This window comes from Rhinolophus sinicus, chromosome 15 (genome assembly GCF_057876585.1).
Source record: "Rhinolophus sinicus isolate RSI-liver-muscle chromosome 15, RSI-T2T, whole genome shotgun sequence".
NCBI classification, from domain to species: Eukaryota; Metazoa; Chordata; class Mammalia; order Chiroptera; family Rhinolophidae; genus Rhinolophus; species Rhinolophus sinicus.
In genome coordinates, this window is record NC_142515.1 from 32,168,432 (window position 1) to 32,190,442 (window position 22,011).

Below are 22,011 nucleotides of genomic sequence, written 5' to 3' on the forward strand. Positions count from 1 at the left end.
TGTGTCAAACCATCAAAGATTTACCATCCTTGAACAGAGTTCTAATAAAAATCTAATCCAGAAATATTTACTGAGCTATGTACAGGGCCATATATTGTGTGTGAAGTAGTAGTGTGGTGTGTAGATATAGTTTCTGAAGCCCTTAAATGTCTTTTAATAAATTGTTGAAGATTCATTCACACTGAATTGAATGACCAGGTGACTATGAGAGTTCAAAAAAAAAAAGAATTTCACACATCAGTATACTTTCACACACCAGTATACTTTTAATTCAGAGTTTTGCAAAATTGTATTATTACTCATGTAATTTATATCATCTTTAAAACTGTATGAAAATTGAACAATTTTTAAAAGAAATAAATCCAGATTTGTGAATGAGCTGAGGTGACTAATAGTAACTTTGTTAAGATCAAAGGATAAAATACATAACAATTTGTTTTATTATGCTCATGACATTATAAAATTTTTTTTCCTAGCTTTTAATTTTGGGAGGCAGAAAGCTGGGTCAGACATTAAGTCTTCTAGCAACTCTCAAACAAGTTTGGACTAGGACCTAGGTACTGAAATACATATATATGCCATATGCAATGCATAATGCATTCATTGGAAAACTCAAAAATCCTAAAAAATTATCTTCTCTGAGACTCAACTATAAAACTTGGCCCTTTTTGAAAATATTTAAAATATATTTCATTATACTGTACACTGTTTTTTTTGGTGTGGGGATGTTAAAAGCAACTTGGCTTCCTGAGGTAGTGTTATGTCTTTATGGAAATAAGGTGAAAATGTCTAGCTTATTTTGTGAAAGTCAACAATAATCCAGAGATTCAAGACTTCTGTCCCAATTTGTCATTTTACTTTATTCCTTCAAAAATATGGTTTATAGAAAAAAATAAATGTTTTAGAGAGGTTTACCTGAATGACATAGATAATTTCAAGCTCTCAGGTACAACCAACCCTTCAAGGTACCATGTTTCCCTGAAAATAAGACCTAGCCAGACATTCAGCTCTAATGCATCTTTTGCAGCAAGAACTAATATAGGACCGGATCTTATATTATATAAGTCCTGGTCTTATATTATAGTAAAATAAGACCGGGTCTTATATTAATTTTTGCTTCAAAAGACGCATTAGAGCTGATTGTCAGTCTAGGTCTTATTTTCGGGGAAACACAGTAGTAGAATATATACTAGCACATGAAACCTATGTTCACCCAACGAGTAGTTTAATTAACTGAAAAAAACTTAAATGTTAATTTTAGTGCCAAATGTAGGAATTCTGAAGGAATATATATTAAATGTCTGCCCTGCTTTCTCCATCTCCCTTCTACTTATGATAGGCTTCCCATTCTGGAAATCCTTAAAATCATCAGTTCATGGACCGCAGCCCCATCTTCCATGAGGCTTTTCATAAAACTTGTCAGTATCAGATGCTTCACAATCTGACCTCACATTTTTCCTGGGAACGGCTGGTCTCCTCCTGCTTCATCAGATGTATGATTTCATTGTACATACGGTGAGGGGCATCCAAACCCCAGATGAAATCCACGTGGGCCCATTCAGGAATATTCTTATGGTAGATAAGGTTGTTCATTTCGGCGAGCAGTGTTTTCACGTCCTCTGGATTTGAAAGCCAGTCCTGACCTCCAGTCCACATTGCTGTAGGGACTGTCACATCTCTAACATTGTACCTTACAGGAGTTGGCTAGAAAAAAGGATTAGTTTATAACTGTAGATAATATTTGGACTTCCAAGCTCATAGTTTACAATTCAAGTAAACATACTAAATAATGCCATGTGTTGTGATGCAAAGTGCATGGGCATTGGAGCCAAACAGACCTGCATTATGTATTTTGTTCCAGCCTCTACTTGAAGGTAAAAATTACTTATCCTTACTGAACCTCAGTTTCTTCATCTGTGAAATGGGGATAATATCTCTAATCACTTACTAGATTAGATGAGAAAACATGTAAATTGCCTGGCACTTTAAGCATTAATTTTCAATTATTTTTCTTCCTATTAGTAAATATTTTACACATAAATCACCTTTAAAAGATAAGTTCACAAATGTTTCATGAGGCCAGAGTTAGAGACACTCTACAGACAAAGGCAACAGCATGGAACCTACTAGGAAGGCCTCTGGGTCTTCACAGAGACTTTCTATGACAACAGAAAGCCTTTGAACCTGGCCCAGCCTGCCTGTGTCTTCAAAAACATGGGAAGTCAATGGCACTGGAACTCAGGTAGTTTGAAGCAAGGGGAGGTAGAATTTAGATCCCTGCTCTAGCCCTCCATCACCCAAAGAAGGGTGTCTCGGTTCTTGAAACCTAGTCTTATTCAAGCAGTGCTACTACATCAGAGTGCCTGGCTGAGCCCTGGAAGTTAATCAGCACCCAGAACTTTATATAGAAAGGGTGAGGCCCATTTCTTTGTCAGAAAATCACCCTGGAGCTGAGGTTCCAATCCAGGCAATCCTTGTTCTACTTTGTGACTTTCTAAGAATTTAGAGTTATAGCTTGTGATGTTGTAATTGATAATGATAATAAGAAATATATATTTGGTCCTCATTCCCATTTCTGGCACAGAGTTCCTAAAACCCTTGGAATTTACTATCGTGTTTCCCCGAAAATAAGACCTACCCAGACAATCAGCTCTAATGCATCTTTTAGAGCAAAAATTAATATAAGACCCAGTCTTATTGTACTATAATATAAGACTGGATCTTTATAATAATAATATAATATAATAATATAATATAATATAATATAATACTGGGTCTTATATTAATTTTTGTTCCAAAAGACCCATTAGAGCTGATTGTCTGGCTAGGTCTTATTTTTTGGGGAAACACAGTAAGTGATGAGAACCATAAAAATGTCTTTTGTAATGTTAATGAGGTGACTTGGAACCAGATGGAGACTTGTTGCTAGTGGAGTCAAACATGTGATTAGAAGGTTAGAACTTTCACTCCCACACCCCCAAACCTCCAGGGAGGGGAGAGGGGCTGGAGATTGAGTTCAGTCGCTAAAGGCTAATGTTTTAATTCATCGTATGTGTAATGAAGACTCCATAAAAACCCCACAGCAACAGGGTTTAGAGAGCTTCCAAGTTTGGTGAACAAATAGAAATGTAAGAAGAATTGTGCGCTTGGAGAGGGCATGAAAGCTCTGCGCCGCTTCACATATACCTTGCCCTATGCGTTTCTTCCATTTGTCCTTTTGTCATCAATTGGTAATCTACAGTAAGCAAAATGTTTCGCTGAGTTCTGTAAGCCAATCTAGCAAATTAATCAAACCAGAGCAGTGGGTCATGGGAACCTCTGATTTACAGCTAGTCAGTCAGAAGTACAGGTTACAACCTGGACTTGGGATTGGCATCTGAAGTGGGGCGGAGGTGGGGGGCTATGTCTTATAGGATAGAACCCTTAACCTGTAAGCCAAGGAGGAGGTCATTGGAACGTCTGATTTATAGCCAGTCCATCAGAAACACAGGTGGTAACAACCTGGACTTGTGAGTTGTGTCTGAAGGTGGTGAGGGAGGGCAGTCTTCTGGGACTGAGTCCTTAACCTGTGGGATGTGATGCTGTCTCTGGAGAGTATCAGAATTGAGTTAAGTTGTAGGACTCCTAGCTGGTGTTCAGAGAATTGCTTGTTGATGTGGGAAAACTCCCCCCCCCCCCCCCCGGCCACACACACATCAGGATTTGGTGATGAGAACCACCTTTTATAACCTAACTTAGAGATGAAAAGTTGGACTGCTGTATGGAGCCAGTAATATTTTTCCTTGTGTTACAGGTGAGAAGACTGAACTGAATTCAGGTCTAGTGCTAAGGTTCTATGACACCTTTTTATATGCGTGTTTTCTCTTCCTTTCCATGACCATTTTCTGGCACCTACTCTGCATGAGTCACTTTCTCTAGAACTCAAGACATTACATGTTGATAAATTAAAACTATCTTGGAACTGGAATGCTTTCTTTAAAGACATATTTTAGGAAACAGTGAAGATGGATCTTAAAAAAAAAAAAAAAAGAGTAGCTGATACCTGTGGAGAGTTTGCTATTTAGGGGAACTACACAGTCTGTCCAACTTCCTAGCTTTTCCTATTGAGATTGAAGTACAGAAATGGTTGTTAAGTACGCTATGAGACTCTCAAAAATTTGCCTGTCTATCCAGCTCCCTCCAGCTTTAAATTTGTATGGTCAACGTTTGTTTACATTCACACACAACCTAACTGATCATCTCCAGTGCAGATTTTATGCTCAGAAGAGTTTAACATCCACTTCTGATTTGCCACAGCATTTATTTTTAATATTATGCTGTAGTACTGACAACACATTTTTTAGGTAATGTGATAACACTTTTTCCACAATTTTCACTTGCAAATTACAAGTTCATTATAAGTGTGACCAGGTTGAACTCTTAAAAAGTATCTAATCCAATAATTTTTAAAAATAAATGAAGGCCTGAACAATCGAATCAGCCTATCCATAACCACACAAGTTTATAGTGTAGAGGCAAGACTAACACCGTAATCCTCACTTGCCAATTAATACTCTGGTTACTGTACCATGAAAAAACCCTGCCTTTCTCACTGGTGTTTGTTTATTTGCTGATCCTAAAAGGATCCTTATAGTAGTAGCCACGACAGACTATACACTCTTCTTCACCAAACCTACCCCATCTTTTTCCTAAGAAACCCATCATCAAAAAGAGTTCTCCTAGTTCATTATAAAAGCAAGAGGCCTCTTGGCTAAACTGCGAACACTGCCATTTTCAAATGGAGTCAAATTTGAACTGTTATTTTCCACTTGCATTCTTGTATTTTATTCCCATCTCTACAATAAACTGCCGTTACAACTTCCCTCTTATGCACTTCTGAAGGATGCATGTGCAGTAGATGGCATTGATTTTCTTACCTGATTGCTTTTCTCCAGATTTTTGGTCTCGCTCCCCCAGTCAAACCCCCGGAGTTCCCCAGAATTCACTGCCTAAAAGGAAACAAAAATTCACATGGCATTCAAATATATCACTGGGTAAGGGTGGGAGAAGGAGTGGAAATGTGCTACCAAGTCTGCAACTGTGAGGGAAGCAGAGAGCAAAGGATGCGTCTGCTCTTCTAGTCAAAGTGTCAAAGCAAGAATAAGGCCCTTTTGGGGAGAGAATTGGATGTACTACAGAAATGCTTCACCACCATGTTATACAATCCCAGGAAGTGCATCCCCATACCAGTCTATGCAGAAGGGTATTCTAAACAACTGTGTAGGCTGCAACGGGAAAGCTCCCCCTGGAGTTGTGCAATGTGGTAATTCTGGGAGAAGGGGACCAACGTTCGTGCCAAATAAAATTGTTTGATTTTGATTATAAAATCTCTCTCTCTCTTTTTTTTCCCCTCTTACACACACACACACACACACACACACACACACACACACACAATTATAACACTGACCTTAAAAGAACTATTTCACTAGGCTCTATATTGTTATAAAAACAGATACGACCAACATTTATTCTTTATAGATGTCATTACTATTCTTAAAACTTTCTGCTTGAGTTAAGAGCTTCTATTTATTTTTTTGTCAACATGTTTTTGTTTTGTTTTTTAACATTTTTTAAATTAGTTTCAGGTGCACAAAACAATATAATAGTTAGACATTTATCATTTATATCCCTCACACAGTGAGAAACCCCCTCCCCCATCCACTACCTCTCCGACATCGCATACAGCTGTTACATTTCCACTGTCTCTATTCCTAATGCTGTACTCCCCTTCTTGTAACAATATATATATATACATATATGTATATATACATATATGTATATATGTATATATGTATGTATATATATATATATATATATATATATATATATATATATATATATATATATAAAACTGTAGTTGACATTCATATTGTTCAGCTTCAGCTTCAGGTGTACAGTGCAGTGATCAGGCATCTACATCATCCCTGAGGTGGTCTCCCTAATGAGACAAGTGTCCATTAGATACCCTACAAAATCTTTACAACATTGATAACATTCCCCAAATTGACTTTCGTATCCCAGAAACAGTCTCAGAGACATAGAGGAAAAAATGGGCGTTGCTAGATGGGAGGGAGGTTGGGGATAAGGGACAAAATGGTATTTTTAATAGATGAGAATCTAAGGTTAGTTACGCTCTAGCTCTGTCCTGATCTCCACCCCTACTTCCACAGCCAATCGGGGTCACTATGGTGTCATCTACAATGAGCACTGTTATTAGGTTCAGTGCTTCTTCATATGTGAGAAATAATAATTAGTATTCACATTGTCCTTGCATCAACCTGAATGTCTTACCTCGGATCTGCCCCTATTTCATGTGACTGGTAATCACTTTCCCTCCTGTGTTGCAGGTATAGTCTGTAGCACAAAGGACTCCTGTGAAACCCCTTTGGGCAATTAAGTCCTGACTTAGCATGTTTGTTACTACTAGACCATGCTTTTGGAGGAGCCAAAAATGATTTCCTCCAGCCTCAGTTTGGGGTGGCTAGAGACAGAGAAAGGTCTCACTGGGCCCATCTGAATTCACACTTTTAAGGTCCACTAAAGAGGTCTGTGGGCCAATACTCCCCCCCCACCCCGCCCCCTTGAAAAGTTTCAACGTTCTAGATCACATTTCATCTTGGAATAAATGTGAAATGATGCCAGACTGTCAAAAGGACATCCTGTGACTATCTCAGCAAAATGTGCAAAGACCTTTACTTAGGGAAAACTACAAATTCAACATTTCTTACCTGGCTCCAGTGTAGGATATTTTGCACAGATGTTCCGGCAGGAGTATGAGCGACATATACATTTGCTCGGCTCTGTAACAAAACATGATTGTGGGACATGGAAAAACTCATAAGACATGTACCTTGTCAAGACCAAACCTCCAGGGTGTCAGACTAAGAAATGGGAACATCATTAAATTATCAACAATTATCCATGAAGCAAAAACATACACATGCACATAAATAAAAAATGCTACTGAATGTATTTCTGGAACCTATATTTTTCATCTGAGAATAGCTTCTCATTAGAGATCTGACCTCCAAAAAAAAAACAAAAAAAAAAACAAACTTTACTAGAGTCATTAAGGATGACGGCTCTAGAATTGGCCTGTATTCAAATCCTAGATCTGCCATTTAATTTTTTTGGTGGATATAAGAGCGTTATTTAATCCACTAAATCTCAGGATACTAATCTGTGTAGTAGGGATATTGCTAATACCTATCACATAGGATTCTTACAGGGAATGACTTAGGATGGCACATAATAAATGCTCATCGAATGGCAGCTATTAATTATATTAATAATATAATTAATAATATATATATATAATATATATATATAATTAATAATATATATATATATAATATATATATATATAATATATATAATAATATAATTAATAATATAATTAATAATATATATATATTATTAATAATAATATATATTATTATTAATAATATATATTAATAATAATATAAATAATAATATAATATAATTAATTATAATAATATAATTAATGATATATATTATTAATAATATTACAATATAAGAAAAGAGAAAGAATCTCTTGGAAATAAAGATGTATTCCTCCAGCTTCTGGGAATGCTGCTGGCAGATAGCCCTCTACTGTTGGGTGTTTTGGGGGGATTGTCCCCAGGTGTATAGGACTGCCTTGCCCAGTGTGTCACCCGTTACTGGCATCATCTGCATTAAATGACTGGTTGGTGTGGGGGTATAAAGACCCAGCCCTCTCACTCTAACTTAGGACAGCTCTGAAGGGTCATCCTATCTTCACAGATTTCTGTAGGATTAACTGAGGGTCCTATTGAGACTGCATCACAGCTTGACTTTTCGTCTACCCAATCCTGTTTCTTCCCTTCTCTAGGTGTTATTCCAAGGGCATGACCCCAAATTACTCTGCCTACTAATTTCCATCTCAGAGTATGCTTCCTGGGAACCCACAGTGTGATACCCACCAACTAGTAGCTATGCCTAAGCCAAATTGAAACTCCCAGACATCCTATCAAAGGACTTAAACTACAATCCAGAAGGACCCAAGAAGAAAGAAGAGGTGGATGACGCATGGAAGTTATCTCCTTTGACTACTAGGTTCTAATCACTTTTTTTTCCCATCTGTTGATTCACTGTATAAAGCTGCTTTCAGATCTCTTCCATCTGTAATCTCTGAAGTTAATATCTAGAAGTGCCCTTACATTAACCTAGTCACAGCCCATGTTAAAGCAGTTCCTGTATATTAGTATGACTCAGAGAAAACTGAATTACTAGGATTAGGTTTCACTAAGTTTTCACTGGCGATAGCTCATTCTCAAGGAGTGAGACTAATAACTCCTAGCTTTGCTTTGGAAAACTGAGAATTTTCTAGGCTCCCACTTACCATATTCATATTGTTTGTGTTAAATCCTCCTAGAAGTAAAATGATATTGCTGCAAATCTGATCAATAATTATCTGGCCACAAAGGTAAATATAAAACTGGCGGAGAAATCTGGTCTGGTACAGAAATTCTTTCCTGCCAAACAATCCCTGTAAAAATATGAAACAAAATAGTAGCGATTACATTACAGTAAAAAAGAAGTGACTCTAATTGAAAAGTGTACATTTTAGCATATTGGGCTGGAAGACTCTTGTACATAGACAAGGAATTTTCTGAGGAATCACATACCTTGATCATCATATGTGGCAGCAACAAAAATTTGGTCCCAGGGCTTTTTGCATGTTTAACAGTAGCTATGGGTGCTAAGGCAAAATACATTTTTATTTTCTGAGCCAGCTCTGGCATGGTGGAAAATGCAATAAAGCCTGCAAGAGAAGAAATATGTCAGTGTGGATATTGAATACCCTAGAACTCATAAAATATATATTTTACTTTTGTCAAGATATTTCAGTAATTACATGTGATTGAGTCTTAACTCTCTCACGAAATTTTAAGCTCTTTGAGGTGAGGGAGAAACAATACCAGTAAAAACTCCTTTGTGTTCCCTCTGACCTCTAGCTTATTTGATATCCAGTAGTAGGTTCTCATTGAATTGTTGAATTAAATTATTGAGTCCAATAATATGAAAATATGAACTTTGAGAATACATATATAAATATAGAAGATAGATAGATAATAGAGAGAGAGAGACAGAGAGGTAACTATATGCTAGACGCTTTGTTGGAGACTTTATGGTTTTCACCTCATTTAATTTTCAAATTCTTATGAGGTATTTTTAATAAATCTCTACAGTTAAAAAAATGAGAACAAGAGAAATTGCCTGGTTTATTGATAATAACCATGTTCTGTAACATAATGGGTATTGAGATAGCAGGGTCTTGCTGATTTTCCTCGACCCCTAATTTTTTTGGAACCCAAACTATAACATTATCTAGACAAGTTGTCTAATGAACTGAATTCCAACTCTTACTTTTACCTTAGGCTAGGTATGGGATGCTGGTTAAGTCAGTCCGTGCCTTAGTTTCAATACCTATGAAATAGGGTCAAATTCCCTGAATTAGCACTGTACAGAGACAATCTCTGTGGAACTTTTGGGAGAAAAAGTCTATTGTATAAAGCAAGGACATGGTCATTATCTTTTAAATATTATGTGTCTATTTCAAAAGAGCTTGTACTCTCTCTGTTTAGGCTGATAGTGGCAGGTTGGGAGGAGGGAGGCTGGGAAAACAAAAACAAAAACAGATGGGATCACATGACTTCTGTCTAGTTCCGAGAAGGTAAGTATTAAACAAGACTGATTCCTTCCCTTCTTTTCTCTCCATGTGATTAGATTTGCCAGCTACATGCAAAGGCAAGCACAAGAGTGACCAGGTAGTAGCTCTTTCTCTCTCAACTACACCTTCAGTCAGACTGGGTTGAAAATACATCAAACTACATTACTATATTCCAGCTTAATTCTGACTATATAGAACTCCCCTCAAATATCAAGATGTAAGAACTCTAGATGACTTCTCCCAGCAATACTTCTCTTTATGCAAAGCAAATTCAAGTTCTCCACATTAATAGCTCCATGATTGACTAATAGAATAATCCTGTGCTTTCTTGTCCCCTCTTCTTTCTCAAAATAGCATTTAACTTCATCATTAGCACCTGTGTCTTCATGTCAAGTCGAGCAATTTGAGTATAGAGAAAAAAAAAAAATTAAGGCCTTTGGATAGTAGAGTTGGAGCAAGCATAACACTTAATCTTTCTTTGTATGAAGTGCAGGGTGAGACATAGCATCACTGGAATCAGATAATGTTACTGAAAAACCCAGAAAGGCAAATGTGAAAATCAAACTTTTTATTCACTAGAGCGCATCAATTAAAAGTGAACCAACTGAACTTGTACCCTGAGTTACCTGTCTCCTTAGAATCCCTCACCCTGGACTTCAACTTTGAGTTTGGCTCAGGGTGAAGGTAAAGAGCTCTTCTCAGCTCCCTCTACAGAGCGTTCTCCTCAAGGCACACACTGTGCCTCTCCTGATCTTCCTTCAGCCTAATCTAAACCAAGCACATTTTCCTGTTGACTTTGGTCTGATAGAGGTGCAGAATAGCCAGTCTTTGCTCTCATCTTCCCAAGTAGGTGGTCTGTATCCTGCAGGGGCCATGAGTTAAGGTTTCTCATAAATTCATCAAAAGCAAAAGGGCACCAGCACATAATTGCAGACATTGGCATTAGAAGGGGAAAAAAGGAGATTTGAGTAAACTCCCCATCAGTTCTATTTATAGTATGATGACAGTGCTTACTGTTTATTGCTTGTTTATTATGTGCTAGACACTGAACTCAGGATTTCATTCATTCAATGCGTTTATTGAGTGCATACTATGTGCCAGGAACTGCTCTCACAGCGGTGTCATTTGCTCAATGACATTTACCTAAGAGGTGGTAGAGCCACTATTTAAATCCAGTCTGTCTGACTCCAAAGCCTCTGTTCTACCTACCATACCAGAGGCCTCCCTCAATTCCATTTCCATTTCCTATAACCCTTAGAGTCACTGAAGAGAATGAGTGAAGTGTGAGATGACTGATTCCAGGCATAGCTGTATACCACATGCTCACATTTCTTCTGTGTATACAAACCTGCTTTCCTTTGAACCTACCCATGGTGGTGCCCTGTGAATAGCCGACATAATAGATCTTTTCCTGGCCCGTTTTCTGCAAAATAAAGTTTATGACTGCAGGAAGGTCAAACCTAGCCATCTCATCAAAACTACAAGGGGAAAAGACAAAGTTATATGAAAAGTCATAATCAGAAATAAACAAAAACAGCCCCCGGGTTTTACAAACAAGTCCTTGACTTATCATCCCCAACAGTTTGTTAATGTGCCCCTCCTAACACTCAGAATGGACTTGTTTCAAATGAGTTTCTCTGGAGTCACAGACTGTTAGCAAACTGCTGTTTCATCCGGATGTTATCACAGAGGGATAATCATCTTCAGTGAATATTTACTGAGCACTTGATCAACCTCCTAGGCGAGGTGTCCCGTTACTCTCTCAGCAGAACAGAACAGGGTCATGCAGACTCATTTATATGAAAAATATTAAAGCTACTACAGGGACCCTTCTATGATGAAAGGGATAAGGAGCAGGTTGAATGTCAATCGGTCATTTAAATAAAAATATTTTGTAAGAGTGTGAGAGGTACGTTAGTTCAAATTGATAGTCCCTAAGGCTTACTAGTTTCTTTAAAATCTTTAATGTTGCTGGTCTCATCTCCTCCTGGGGGTAGTAGTCATTGTCATAACTCACAGAAGAGTTGGTCCCAGGATATCCATCTTAGAAGGAAGTTGATGTATGCTTCTCTCATTCCACTCTTGATCACCTGACACCCACCACCGCTCTCACCCCATTCACCAGACCCAACCATCTATTTGGGAAACTCAATTTTCCCCACTACTTCCTCAAAAGAATCACTAGTCAATTAAGATAATCGGGGGACACCATATTAGGATACTGATGAGCCAATCAAAGTAAATCACCCAAATACCAGAAGCCATAATTTTTTACCCAGTGCTTCCAAAGACATCCATGTCCACCTCCACTCGAAATCTTTTCAAATACCTGAAAGCCCAGAACTCATCTTGGTCTACGGAGAGGGTCTTGTGTTTCTGAGACCAGGTGTTTCCCCTGCTGTTCCCCATCCACACGTCGAAACCAGCATCTGCCAGAATGAAGCCCAGGCTATTGTTGGGCAGGTTGGAAATCCAGTTGCTGGCATCTCCAAGCAGCCCGTGCTGCAGTAACACCACAGGCCTGGAACCTACAAAACAGTATTTCAACTGTGGGAAGTAATATCCACCTTTCTTGTTAGCCCCTAATGTGCAAAGGCTTTCAAGCTGGACAAATTTGCGTTCAATTGTTGATTCAGCTGCTTGCTAGTTTGATTATCTTGGTCAGTTACTTAACTTTTCTGTGTCTTGATTTCTGCATCAGAAAAATAGAACTTTTCTTATGACTAAATGAAATAGTGCACAAGGAGCAGCAGGTAGCACAAAATCTGGCAAAGAGAAAGCATCAAAATTCTTATTTCATTGTTGTTTTTGTGTAGTTATTATTATTACGACATTTGTCTGGGCACCCCAGGAGAGTGCATAATGCAATGAGTAAGATAATTTTATATAATAATCAAAACTATTATATATTTTAATAAGAATAAGAAACTATATTATTTATAGTATGTCTATAATATATAATACAATATATTACTATACAATACAATATAAATATATAACTATGTGTATATGTTAATGTTATAATATCCATAATTATACAAATGCTATATATATAATTGTTGAGTTATAATATTAATATACACATAAACTTGGCAGATACCATCTCAAAAAAGTGATCAAAGCAAATATCACCAAATGGAACTGAACCCCTAATTTATACCACCCACAAAAATTAACTCATAATGGATTAAAAGCTTAAATGTAAAACCTAGAAGAAAACATAGTGAAAAAGCTCCTTGACATTGGTCTTGGCAATGATTTTTTGGATATGACACCAAAAGCACATGCAACAAAAGCAAAAATAGACATGTGGGACTACATCAAACTAAAAAGCTTCTGTACAACAAATGAAACAGTCAACAGAGTGAAAAGGCTACCTGTGGAATGGGAGAAAATGTTTGCAAACTATATTTCTGATAACAAGGCACTCATACAACTCAACAGCACATCCAATTTACATCATCCAATTTAAAAAAGGGCAAAGGATCTGAATGGATGGACATTTTGCCAAAGAAAACATATGGCTGGCCAATTGGTACATGAGCTAATCATCAGGGAAAAGCAAATCAAAACCACAATGAGAAATCACCTCACACACTTGTTAGAATGACTTTTATCAAAAGGAAGGGATAGCCTGTGTTGGTGAGGATACAGAGTAAAGGGAACCCTTGTATACTATGAGTGGGAAAGTAAATCGAACATCCAAAGTTGAACTCATAGAAACAGAGATTAGAATAGTGGTTACCAGGAGCTGATGGGTAGGGAAAATAGGGAGATGCTTGCTGGTCCAAGGGTACAAGTCTTCAGTTATAAGATGAGTAAGTTCTGGAGATCTAATGGTGACTGTAGCAAATAATATTGTATTGTATACTTGGAATTTGCTGAGAGCATTCTCCCTTTCTCTCTCGTGCGCACATGCACACACACACACACACACACACACACACACACACACACACACAGTAACTATGTGAGGTGATGGATGTATTAATTAACCTGAATGTGGTAATTACTGCACAAGGTATACATATATCAAATCATCATATTGTACACTTTAAATATATATATAATTTTGTCAATTATACATCAATAAAGTTGGGGAAAAAATTAAGCTGATATTGCCAATTCTAAAACAAGCCATCATCATGTGCCTAATAGCATAATGCACTGGTAAGACACAACTTCATCTCTTTGGTATTCCTGCCAAAATATATAACCTAAATCTCATCATGAAGAAACATCAGACAAACCATATTGAAGGGCATTGTATAAAATAACTTCAAAACTTTTCAAAAATGTCATGGTCAAAAAAGACAAAGAAAACTGAAGAATTTTTTCAATTTAGAAAAGAGACAAAGAGACATGACAACCAAATATGGTATATGACCATGGATTAGATTATTGACCAAGATTTCTAAAAGCTATAAAGCACTTGGGCACAATTGACAAAATTTGACTGTGGACTATGGTTTAAATATTAATATCAATCAGTGTTAGTTTTGTAATTTTGATAAACGTATTGTGATTATAGAATATCCTTCTCAGTAAAGGATATCAGGATATTTTCCCCACCCCCTCCAAATATGTCACTTTGGCATAAGAATTATTTCATGCTGAAGGCATTTGAGTTCCTGAAATCCATTGTCTGCCTAAAAGCAGAACCTCCCAGAAGAACTCAATTGTCCTAAATTCCCTGGAAGCAACTGTAATCTTCTCTTCTTGGATACGAGATGTTGGCACCACAAACAGACAGACATTGTCATAAACTATCATATCTCCCTCTATTTTCCTAAGGGCCATTCGTCTTTTCAAAAAGTCATTTGCTTTTCCATAAGTGCTCTTTTTTGAACTCTCTTTTCCCTACTAAGTTAGGCATATAGACCCCCAAATCTAAACACCATTTTTCAGTTACTCATCTCTGAGTGCTCCTATGTGTATGTGTGCGATACCCCTGCTAATAAACCTCTGCTTGCTTTTCTCTTCTTAATCTGTCTTTTATTAATCTAATTTACAGGGCACCAGTTGGAGAACCTAAAATGAGTAGGGAAAAAAAGTCGTTTTTTCCTCCTTGACATTAGGAAATACAGACTGAAGTATTTAGGGATTAATAGGCATGAAGTCTCAAACTTACTGTGAAAGATTTTTGAAAAAATAATATGAGCGAGAGAGAGAAAGTGGGAGCGAGAAAGAGAGAATAAATGGGGGTAAATGGTAATTCACAACTGGTGAATTAGGGTAAAGGGTTGGTTTTCCTTGTACGATTCTTGGAAACTTTCTGTAAATTTGAAATTATATTAAAATAAAATTTATAAAAAAACATCAGTAAGGGATAAAGAAGGATTAAGGTTTTTAGGAATTCTAACGTTACATAAATTAAGATGAACATCATTTTTTACATTAGCAAGTAACACTGAAAGATTAATAAAATGCTGTACCTTTAGGAGGAGAAACATGAGAATTAGCTCAGATCAAGAATGTGATGTCCACATCACAGTGCCTGGCTTAGAGGAAGCCTGCAGTAAAGAGAAGCTTTATTGCTGCTGTTATTAGTGCTGTAATTTTCAAAGGCAGTGATTCTCTGAGCTTCAATGTCCTCATTAACAACGCAAGGGTATAATCCCTACCTCGCAGGGTTTTGAGGGTTAATTGAGATACCGTGCATTAAGCATTCAGCAAGCTGCCTAACTGCTTAGAAGATGGTCGATCCTGTTATTCAGTGACCTGAGTTCATATGCAATCTCTTTGTAACACTGAGGTCTTTCTACACCAAACTCATCCAGCATCTGGGCAATCTTTATGAGTTCCATTTGCCTCATTCTATCCCTCTGGTGAGAAAACATGAGGGCTGCTAACGAAGGACAGGGAGAATGGAACTGAGTTATTTTATATGTTCCTTTATGTCTGGTCATTGAGTTCATCCTCTTAACCCTCAAGGAGGTGACCTCAATACTATGTGATCAAACCAAGATGGATCAATGCTCCCCTTTTGGAGTCCTACGGCCGTTTCCCACGGCTGGGGCCAGTTGGCCCTGTTAGCAGTAGTTTGTACTTGTGGTTCACCTAGTGAGAGAGCTGGCTTATACATGATTGGTATCATTTCAAGTATCCCTTAGAGTCATGGACTTTCATTTACATTAGAGCCAACAGGTGAATGTGTAAGAGCTACTCTTTAAAAAGCTGTCCTTTTTGAGGATGGCCCAGCCTATTTTCTCTCTTGATGTAATTACTTGAAGCGAACAATGATTATCTGATGAAGATTTTTAAAAGGCTTTTGTCACAAGCTTATAGATATCTTTCAGTCGTTTTCATTGGCCCTCTTTTTGAAGAGATGTTGAGAAATTTTATTTTCCTTCAGAGAGGGGTATTTCCTCCTTAAAGAGGCCAATGGGAGCTGCAGGAACAACATCAGCCACTAGAGGGGAGTATTCTGCACCGACTGACACCCGGAACTGCAAACTCCTGGGCAATGAGTGGACAATGTAAATAAACCGGGGATGAGAAAACAAACGCCCACGAAGAGGAGCTGCAGGAGTCTCCCCTGATACTAGGAAATGCTACAGTCACTTGGTTACTTGGCAGATCCATGCCTTGATTGATTACCCTCTAGAATTTGTGGGGCTTAGTGAAAAGTTCTCTGTCTCCAGCCTATTCATTTATTTACATAAAATTAATTTATTCATTCCACATATATTTATTGGCGTCTACAATATGGTTGGCACTGTTTTAGGCATTGGTGCTAGCCTTGAACAAAATGAAGTCCCTGCTCCCCTGAGTTGATATTGTGGTGAGGCTGAGGATACATAAACAAGCAAGTATCTACATATCAGGTGGTGTTAAGTACTATAAGAAAAATTAAGCAGGATAAGGGGCTAGATCTCAATAGGTGACAAAGGGCTGCTAATTTGAATAGGATGGTCTTGGAAAGAAGGTGAAAGAAGGGCCAGGACAAATTGTGTAGATATCTGATGAAATAGTGGTCCAGAGGGAGAACTCTGAAGTCCAAAGGCACTGAGGAGGGAGTATACTCAACATATATGTACAGCTGTGCAGCTGATGTTAAAAAAAAAAAGCTGGTTTGCAAAAAACTGCACAAGTGTAATGTAATTGGAATAAAACAGACCCTGAAGCTTCTTTACACCAAAGGCCAGTGGCATTTCCCCAGTATTTTCTGGTCCTAGTTAACACTATGGGCTGTGGTGTCAGACATCTTGATTTGAGACCTGCTTTTGCAACATACGATCAAGTAGTCATAGACTTTCTGGGCAAGTTATTTAGCCTCTGTGAGTGGCAGTTATTAGGATTATTGTGAAAGTTAAATGAGACTAACACAAATAAAGCACAAAGCACTTAGTATTGTACCTGGCATATAGACGGAACTTAATAAGAAATTATACTATCTGTACTCATGACAGATAACATGGCTGCTGCTATAAACATAGAGCTAGAGTATTAAAAGGAATAGAACCAAAGAGAGATGATGGATAGGCACAATTTAATGGGTAATGAAAGTGAATTTTTGAAAAGCCAGCAATAGCTGAAAATCCCATATGCAAAAAGAAGGAATTATATAAACTATGGAAATGTAGTAAAAAAATTAAAACACACATGTATTGCCTGATTCTTAAAAAGAATCTGGGCAACATCTTAAATATTTAGTGAAAATCTGGCCAACACTTTAAATATTTAAAGTGCAATTTGGATGGGGAAAATAGAGTGTTCAGGGGTGAGTACCAGGTACCATATTGGAGTTTGCATTCTTCATGAGCAGGGGTTGGTACAGTCTGTTCAAGAGATCATTAGTGGGATATTCTAGATATCTATATAGGAGGGGTTTAGGGAATGGGTAAAGTGCTAGAAAAAGTCAAGAAATGGACTTTTCTTGAAGATCTTTTTTGAAAATAAATACTGTGCTTATTTGAGATCTTTGGGGCTGGGGGGTGGTAATGGGTATTATGGGGATAACTGAAGCCATCTTTCAGCCTGAACAATTGGCCCCCATCTATACTAAGAACCCAGACTCTCTTTGACACATTCAAACCACAAGGAAGTCATTACTGTAGGGAAGACTGCCATGTTGGGGTGACATAGTGTACAGCATACCTGTATTTTTAAATTGCACTAGGCCTTCAGGAATTCTGTTAACAGAAAGGATATATCCATCTTCTGTTGTGACTTCATACTCCTCACAGGGATAGCCTTTATGTTGGATTATTTCACTCTATGGAAAAAGCACAATTTCTGTTGAGTTAAGTTCTGTATGGCTATATCCTCAATGATCCAAAAGTTAAAAAGTAGATGCCTTGATGCTGGAAGACATAGACAAGAAATTCCTTGCTTTTCTCTAGCTAATCATGTTATCTTAGAAAAATCACTCAGTTCTTCGCAGTTCTCATTTTCTTTACCTTTAATATGGAGACTGGACTAAAATGATGGTCCTCTAAGTGTGGACCCTGGACTAAAATCATCAGTATCACTTGGACACTTGTTAGAGATACAAATGATCAGTTTCCACCCAAACCTATTGAGGATGAGGCCTAGCAATCTGTGCTTTAACAGGCTCCGTAGGCAATTCTGATGCACTCTAATGGGTGTGCATCAGAATCATCTGGGGAATTTAAACATACAGGCTCCTGGGCTCTCTTTGAGTTAGGAATCGGGTAATTCTCATGCAACCAATGGGGTGCTTGTCTTATAAGAACCCCTGGACCATGCATTCCCTAAATTTCTTTTCAGCTTTAAAACCACAGACTCATCAAGAGAAGTACTTCTTAATATTTTTAGATCAAGCATCCCTCAGTGAATTTGAGGGGTTTCAGGTTTCTTCTTGCCTATATATAGAGCCCTGGTTAAGGATCCTTATTTTATGCAGTTGTTACATGTAGGAAGTCTGTAAAATATGAAGCTGCAGAGATCTCCTAAGTATTCTTACTGTTTTTGCCCATTGTCATCACTTAAAGAATGAGGGGATTATTTCTATCAGTTGCTTTAAAAGGAACAAAAGAGGAGAAAGCCAGGTGCCAAATGCCCAATCGAGTATATAGGGCAAAAGGGCATAGTAGTCAAGAGAAAGGCCCTAGTGTCTCACTGCTTGAGTTTTAATCCTGCCTCTAACACTAATACACAAACTAGCTATATGATTTGGGGAAATTTACTTAACCTGTCCTTATTGCTCAGTTTATTCATTGTATGTTAGGTACACCAATGGTTCGTACTCCACAAAATTAGTGCAAAGAATGTAAAAAGATAATGCACATATAATACTAACTGGGTTACCTGGCATATAATAGGTACTGAAGGAGCATTGGCTAATACTATAATTAAAAACCACCCCACCCTTTCAAGTTATTCCTCTTCATCTTTCAGACTTCAGGTTAAGTAACCTTTCTTCAGAAAAACTTCCCTAAATTTCCTGGATTAGGTCCTCCTATTTCATGTTTTCTTCTTTGATTTCACTGTTCTTGTAATTAGTAATTGAGAGTCTATCTTTCCTGCTGGATTGTAAGCTCTGTGAAGTCAGACTTTTGATATTCTTAGATCTCTCTGTAACCTTAGTGCATAGCACAGTATCAGGGGCCTAATAGGTGTTCAATTAACACTTACTAGAAAAATACATAAATGAAGCCAACTGTATACCAAAATATAGAGCAGATTATATCCATCTAAATCAGCATATAGAAGCAGGCCCATTCACACTCTGAACCATTTTTATTCTATATCATTTAATTTATACCAGTAATCATATGAATTTTCTATTTTACTTCATCTCTCCATGCATAACAGGTCAATGCTAGAATCCAATTCAAAGGATTTTAATTTTAAGGCTCCTGATGCGTCAAGAGTGTACAGGTGCTGGGCACATCCAGTGGGTGAGGCCCAGGGAGGTTGGCTCTGCCTACAGCTGAAGAGATTCCCTCCACCCAGTAACCCAGAGGAATTTGTGTGGGAACTTCTCAGGGCCAGAGGATGGTTCCTGAGGATCTACGCCAATGTGCTAATAAACTGAATAAACCATCAAAAGACAGTCAGTCTTTGGGATAATCAAATGAAACCCGATAGTTGGCATGAGGAAGATTCAAACTATTTCTATGGCTTGTCAGAGTTTTAGAATCCATTCAAAGGAGGCTACTGTGAAAAGGGTCTTAAATCTGTATAAAGGAGGGCATGTTAAATCTGTGACAAATCTATGGATCATGAACACCACACACAGTCTCACTCACCTGGGAGGATGTACTGCATAGTGGTTACAATTATGTGTTCAGACAGGCCTGCTTATAAATTGTAGCACTACCACCTACCAGTGATGTGGCCTAATTTAAGTTGTTTAACCTCTTTAATCCCAGCTCCTTCATTTGAAAAATGGGGATTATCCTACCTACTGTATAGGACAGTGAAGATGAAATGAAATTAGTTTTCATCACAATTCTGCTGTTGGATAAGTGTTAGTATATGGTGGAGATTAAAACTCAACTAAGATCTTTAAAGTAAGCCAAAAAAAAAAAAAAAAAAAAAAAATCCTCCGGGATACCTAAAGAGATATCATATCATTCATGAATTTCACTCACCGGAAGCTCTCTCTAGCATTTATTAGGGTCCTTTTACTGCCAGTCAACAAAGTGACCAGTCCAAAATAGGATAACAAGAATACATTAGAATGATGTAGGATGCTACTAGAAGTGAGTGCCCTAATAATAAGTGAGGGCTAACACCTTCGTAATATGGGAGAAAGTAGAAAAAGAATCAAAGCACAGATAAAATGGAAATAATTGAGGGTCTGGGCTTGACCCAAGATACTTCAATGATTTCTTTGCTCATAGGATAAATAAAAAAAATTCAAGAAAAAGTTAAATTGTGTTTGAATCCCAAAGGGATTAAGTGATTAGCCTGACTGAATTTGTTGGAGGAAAACCCAGTTTACTCACCCAACTTATCAGTTTAGCACTTTCCATTTACAATATGCTAATTTATTACTATGCTCTACTAGCAAAAACTACCACCATATATAAATGTAATGCAGATAATACACAGATACAAACATTAACATGTAAGGCACTTCATCTCCCCCAAAACATTATGAAAAATCCCAACTTACAATATTCATGAATGCTTCTGGGTCCACGTCTTTAGTTGGCATACGTCCTGAATTCACATTTCTTTGGAACAAATGTGCCACCAGAATCAGAAGCCACATCTCAGTTCTGTGTGAAACAATCCACTCTCTTGACAAGATTTTTGACATGGTCCAACATCTGCATTTATGTTTTCCTGGTGATATAACAACTAATTCTAAAGTCAGACGGATCTGTAGGTTTAAAAATTCAGGTAATTCTTTCCCCAAATTCTGGAGCAAATTCAATAAGCTTGGTTGACAGAGATGAAAGAACACAAAGTACAATGTGAACATTGTCTAGGACGTCCCAACACCATCTGGCTCCTCCCACTCTGTCACACAATTTGCAGTCACCAATCCTTCAGCTTGTAAATGTGTCAATTTGATGCAACCTGGAGTTATGTGCATATGATGAAGCCCATAAAACCCGTTTTCTTCATTAGCAGGTAATAAGGGCCATAGGGAGCAGCTTTTCTTTTTTTCTTAGTTTTTATCCTTCTTTGATAGCTAGAAAATGCTACAAGTTTCTATAGTCACATGCTAAGGCTCCGGTGATCTGTCCTTCGGTTGCAGATCAAGGTAGTAATAAGTATTTTTATTGAAAATGTCAGAAAGTTTTAGGACATTTTCTATTTTTAGTAATGGTTGAGAACATTGGAAGAAAATAAATCTTCCATGTTTAGGCCATTTCTATTTAGCTCAACTAAATTGACTTGTATGAACTGTTTTATTTTGGTTTGTACTCACTAGTTAATTGCTGAGAGATTAGTTTAATGGATACCTGCCAGTTAAATTGTCTTCAATAACTAAAATGAGTTGCAGCTTGGTTATTTTTCGTGAACTAAATGTCCCAGTTCAATCAACTGTGTGGCAATGTGAGCGATTCCTTAGCCAAGAGGATAGAATTATCGTCATTTTAAGTAAAGAATGTGTTAGAATTTAAGAAAAAATATTATTTAAAGTAAAATATTTCTTTACTTTTACATCAACTCTTCAGAACTGAACTAACAGCAGCCACATTAGAATGAATGTTGGAATGTGGTTGGTGAAGGAGCCAAAGCTGGAACAGGAATGGTGAGTCTGTGAGAAAGTATCTGCCCACAGTCTCAGCCTCACCCACTCCAGGCAGGCTGCACCTATGATGAGG

At 37.5% G+C, this 22,011-nt stretch overlaps 1 protein-coding gene across 1 annotated transcript; it reads right to left on the minus strand.

Moving 5' to 3' along the window:
* Nucleotides 1–43: 43 nt before the first annotated feature.
* On the minus strand, nucleotides 44–21,129 carry LOC109450818 (lipase member M). Its single transcript, XM_019738515.3, has 9 exons — nucleotides 20,847–21,129; nucleotides 17,858–17,975; nucleotides 12,087–12,285; nucleotides 11,126–11,235; nucleotides 8,712–8,848; nucleotides 8,426–8,572; nucleotides 6,771–6,842; nucleotides 4,917–4,988; nucleotides 44–1,704 (listed from the first exon to the last, which is right to left on the minus strand). Exons 1-9 carry the CDS (start codon nucleotides 20,991–20,993, stop codon nucleotides 1,435–1,437), a joined length of 1,272 nt encoding a protein of 423 aa, XP_019594074.3. The 5' UTR covers nucleotides 20,994–21,129; the 3' UTR covers nucleotides 44–1,434.
* Nucleotides 21,130–22,011: the final 882 nt, after the last annotated feature.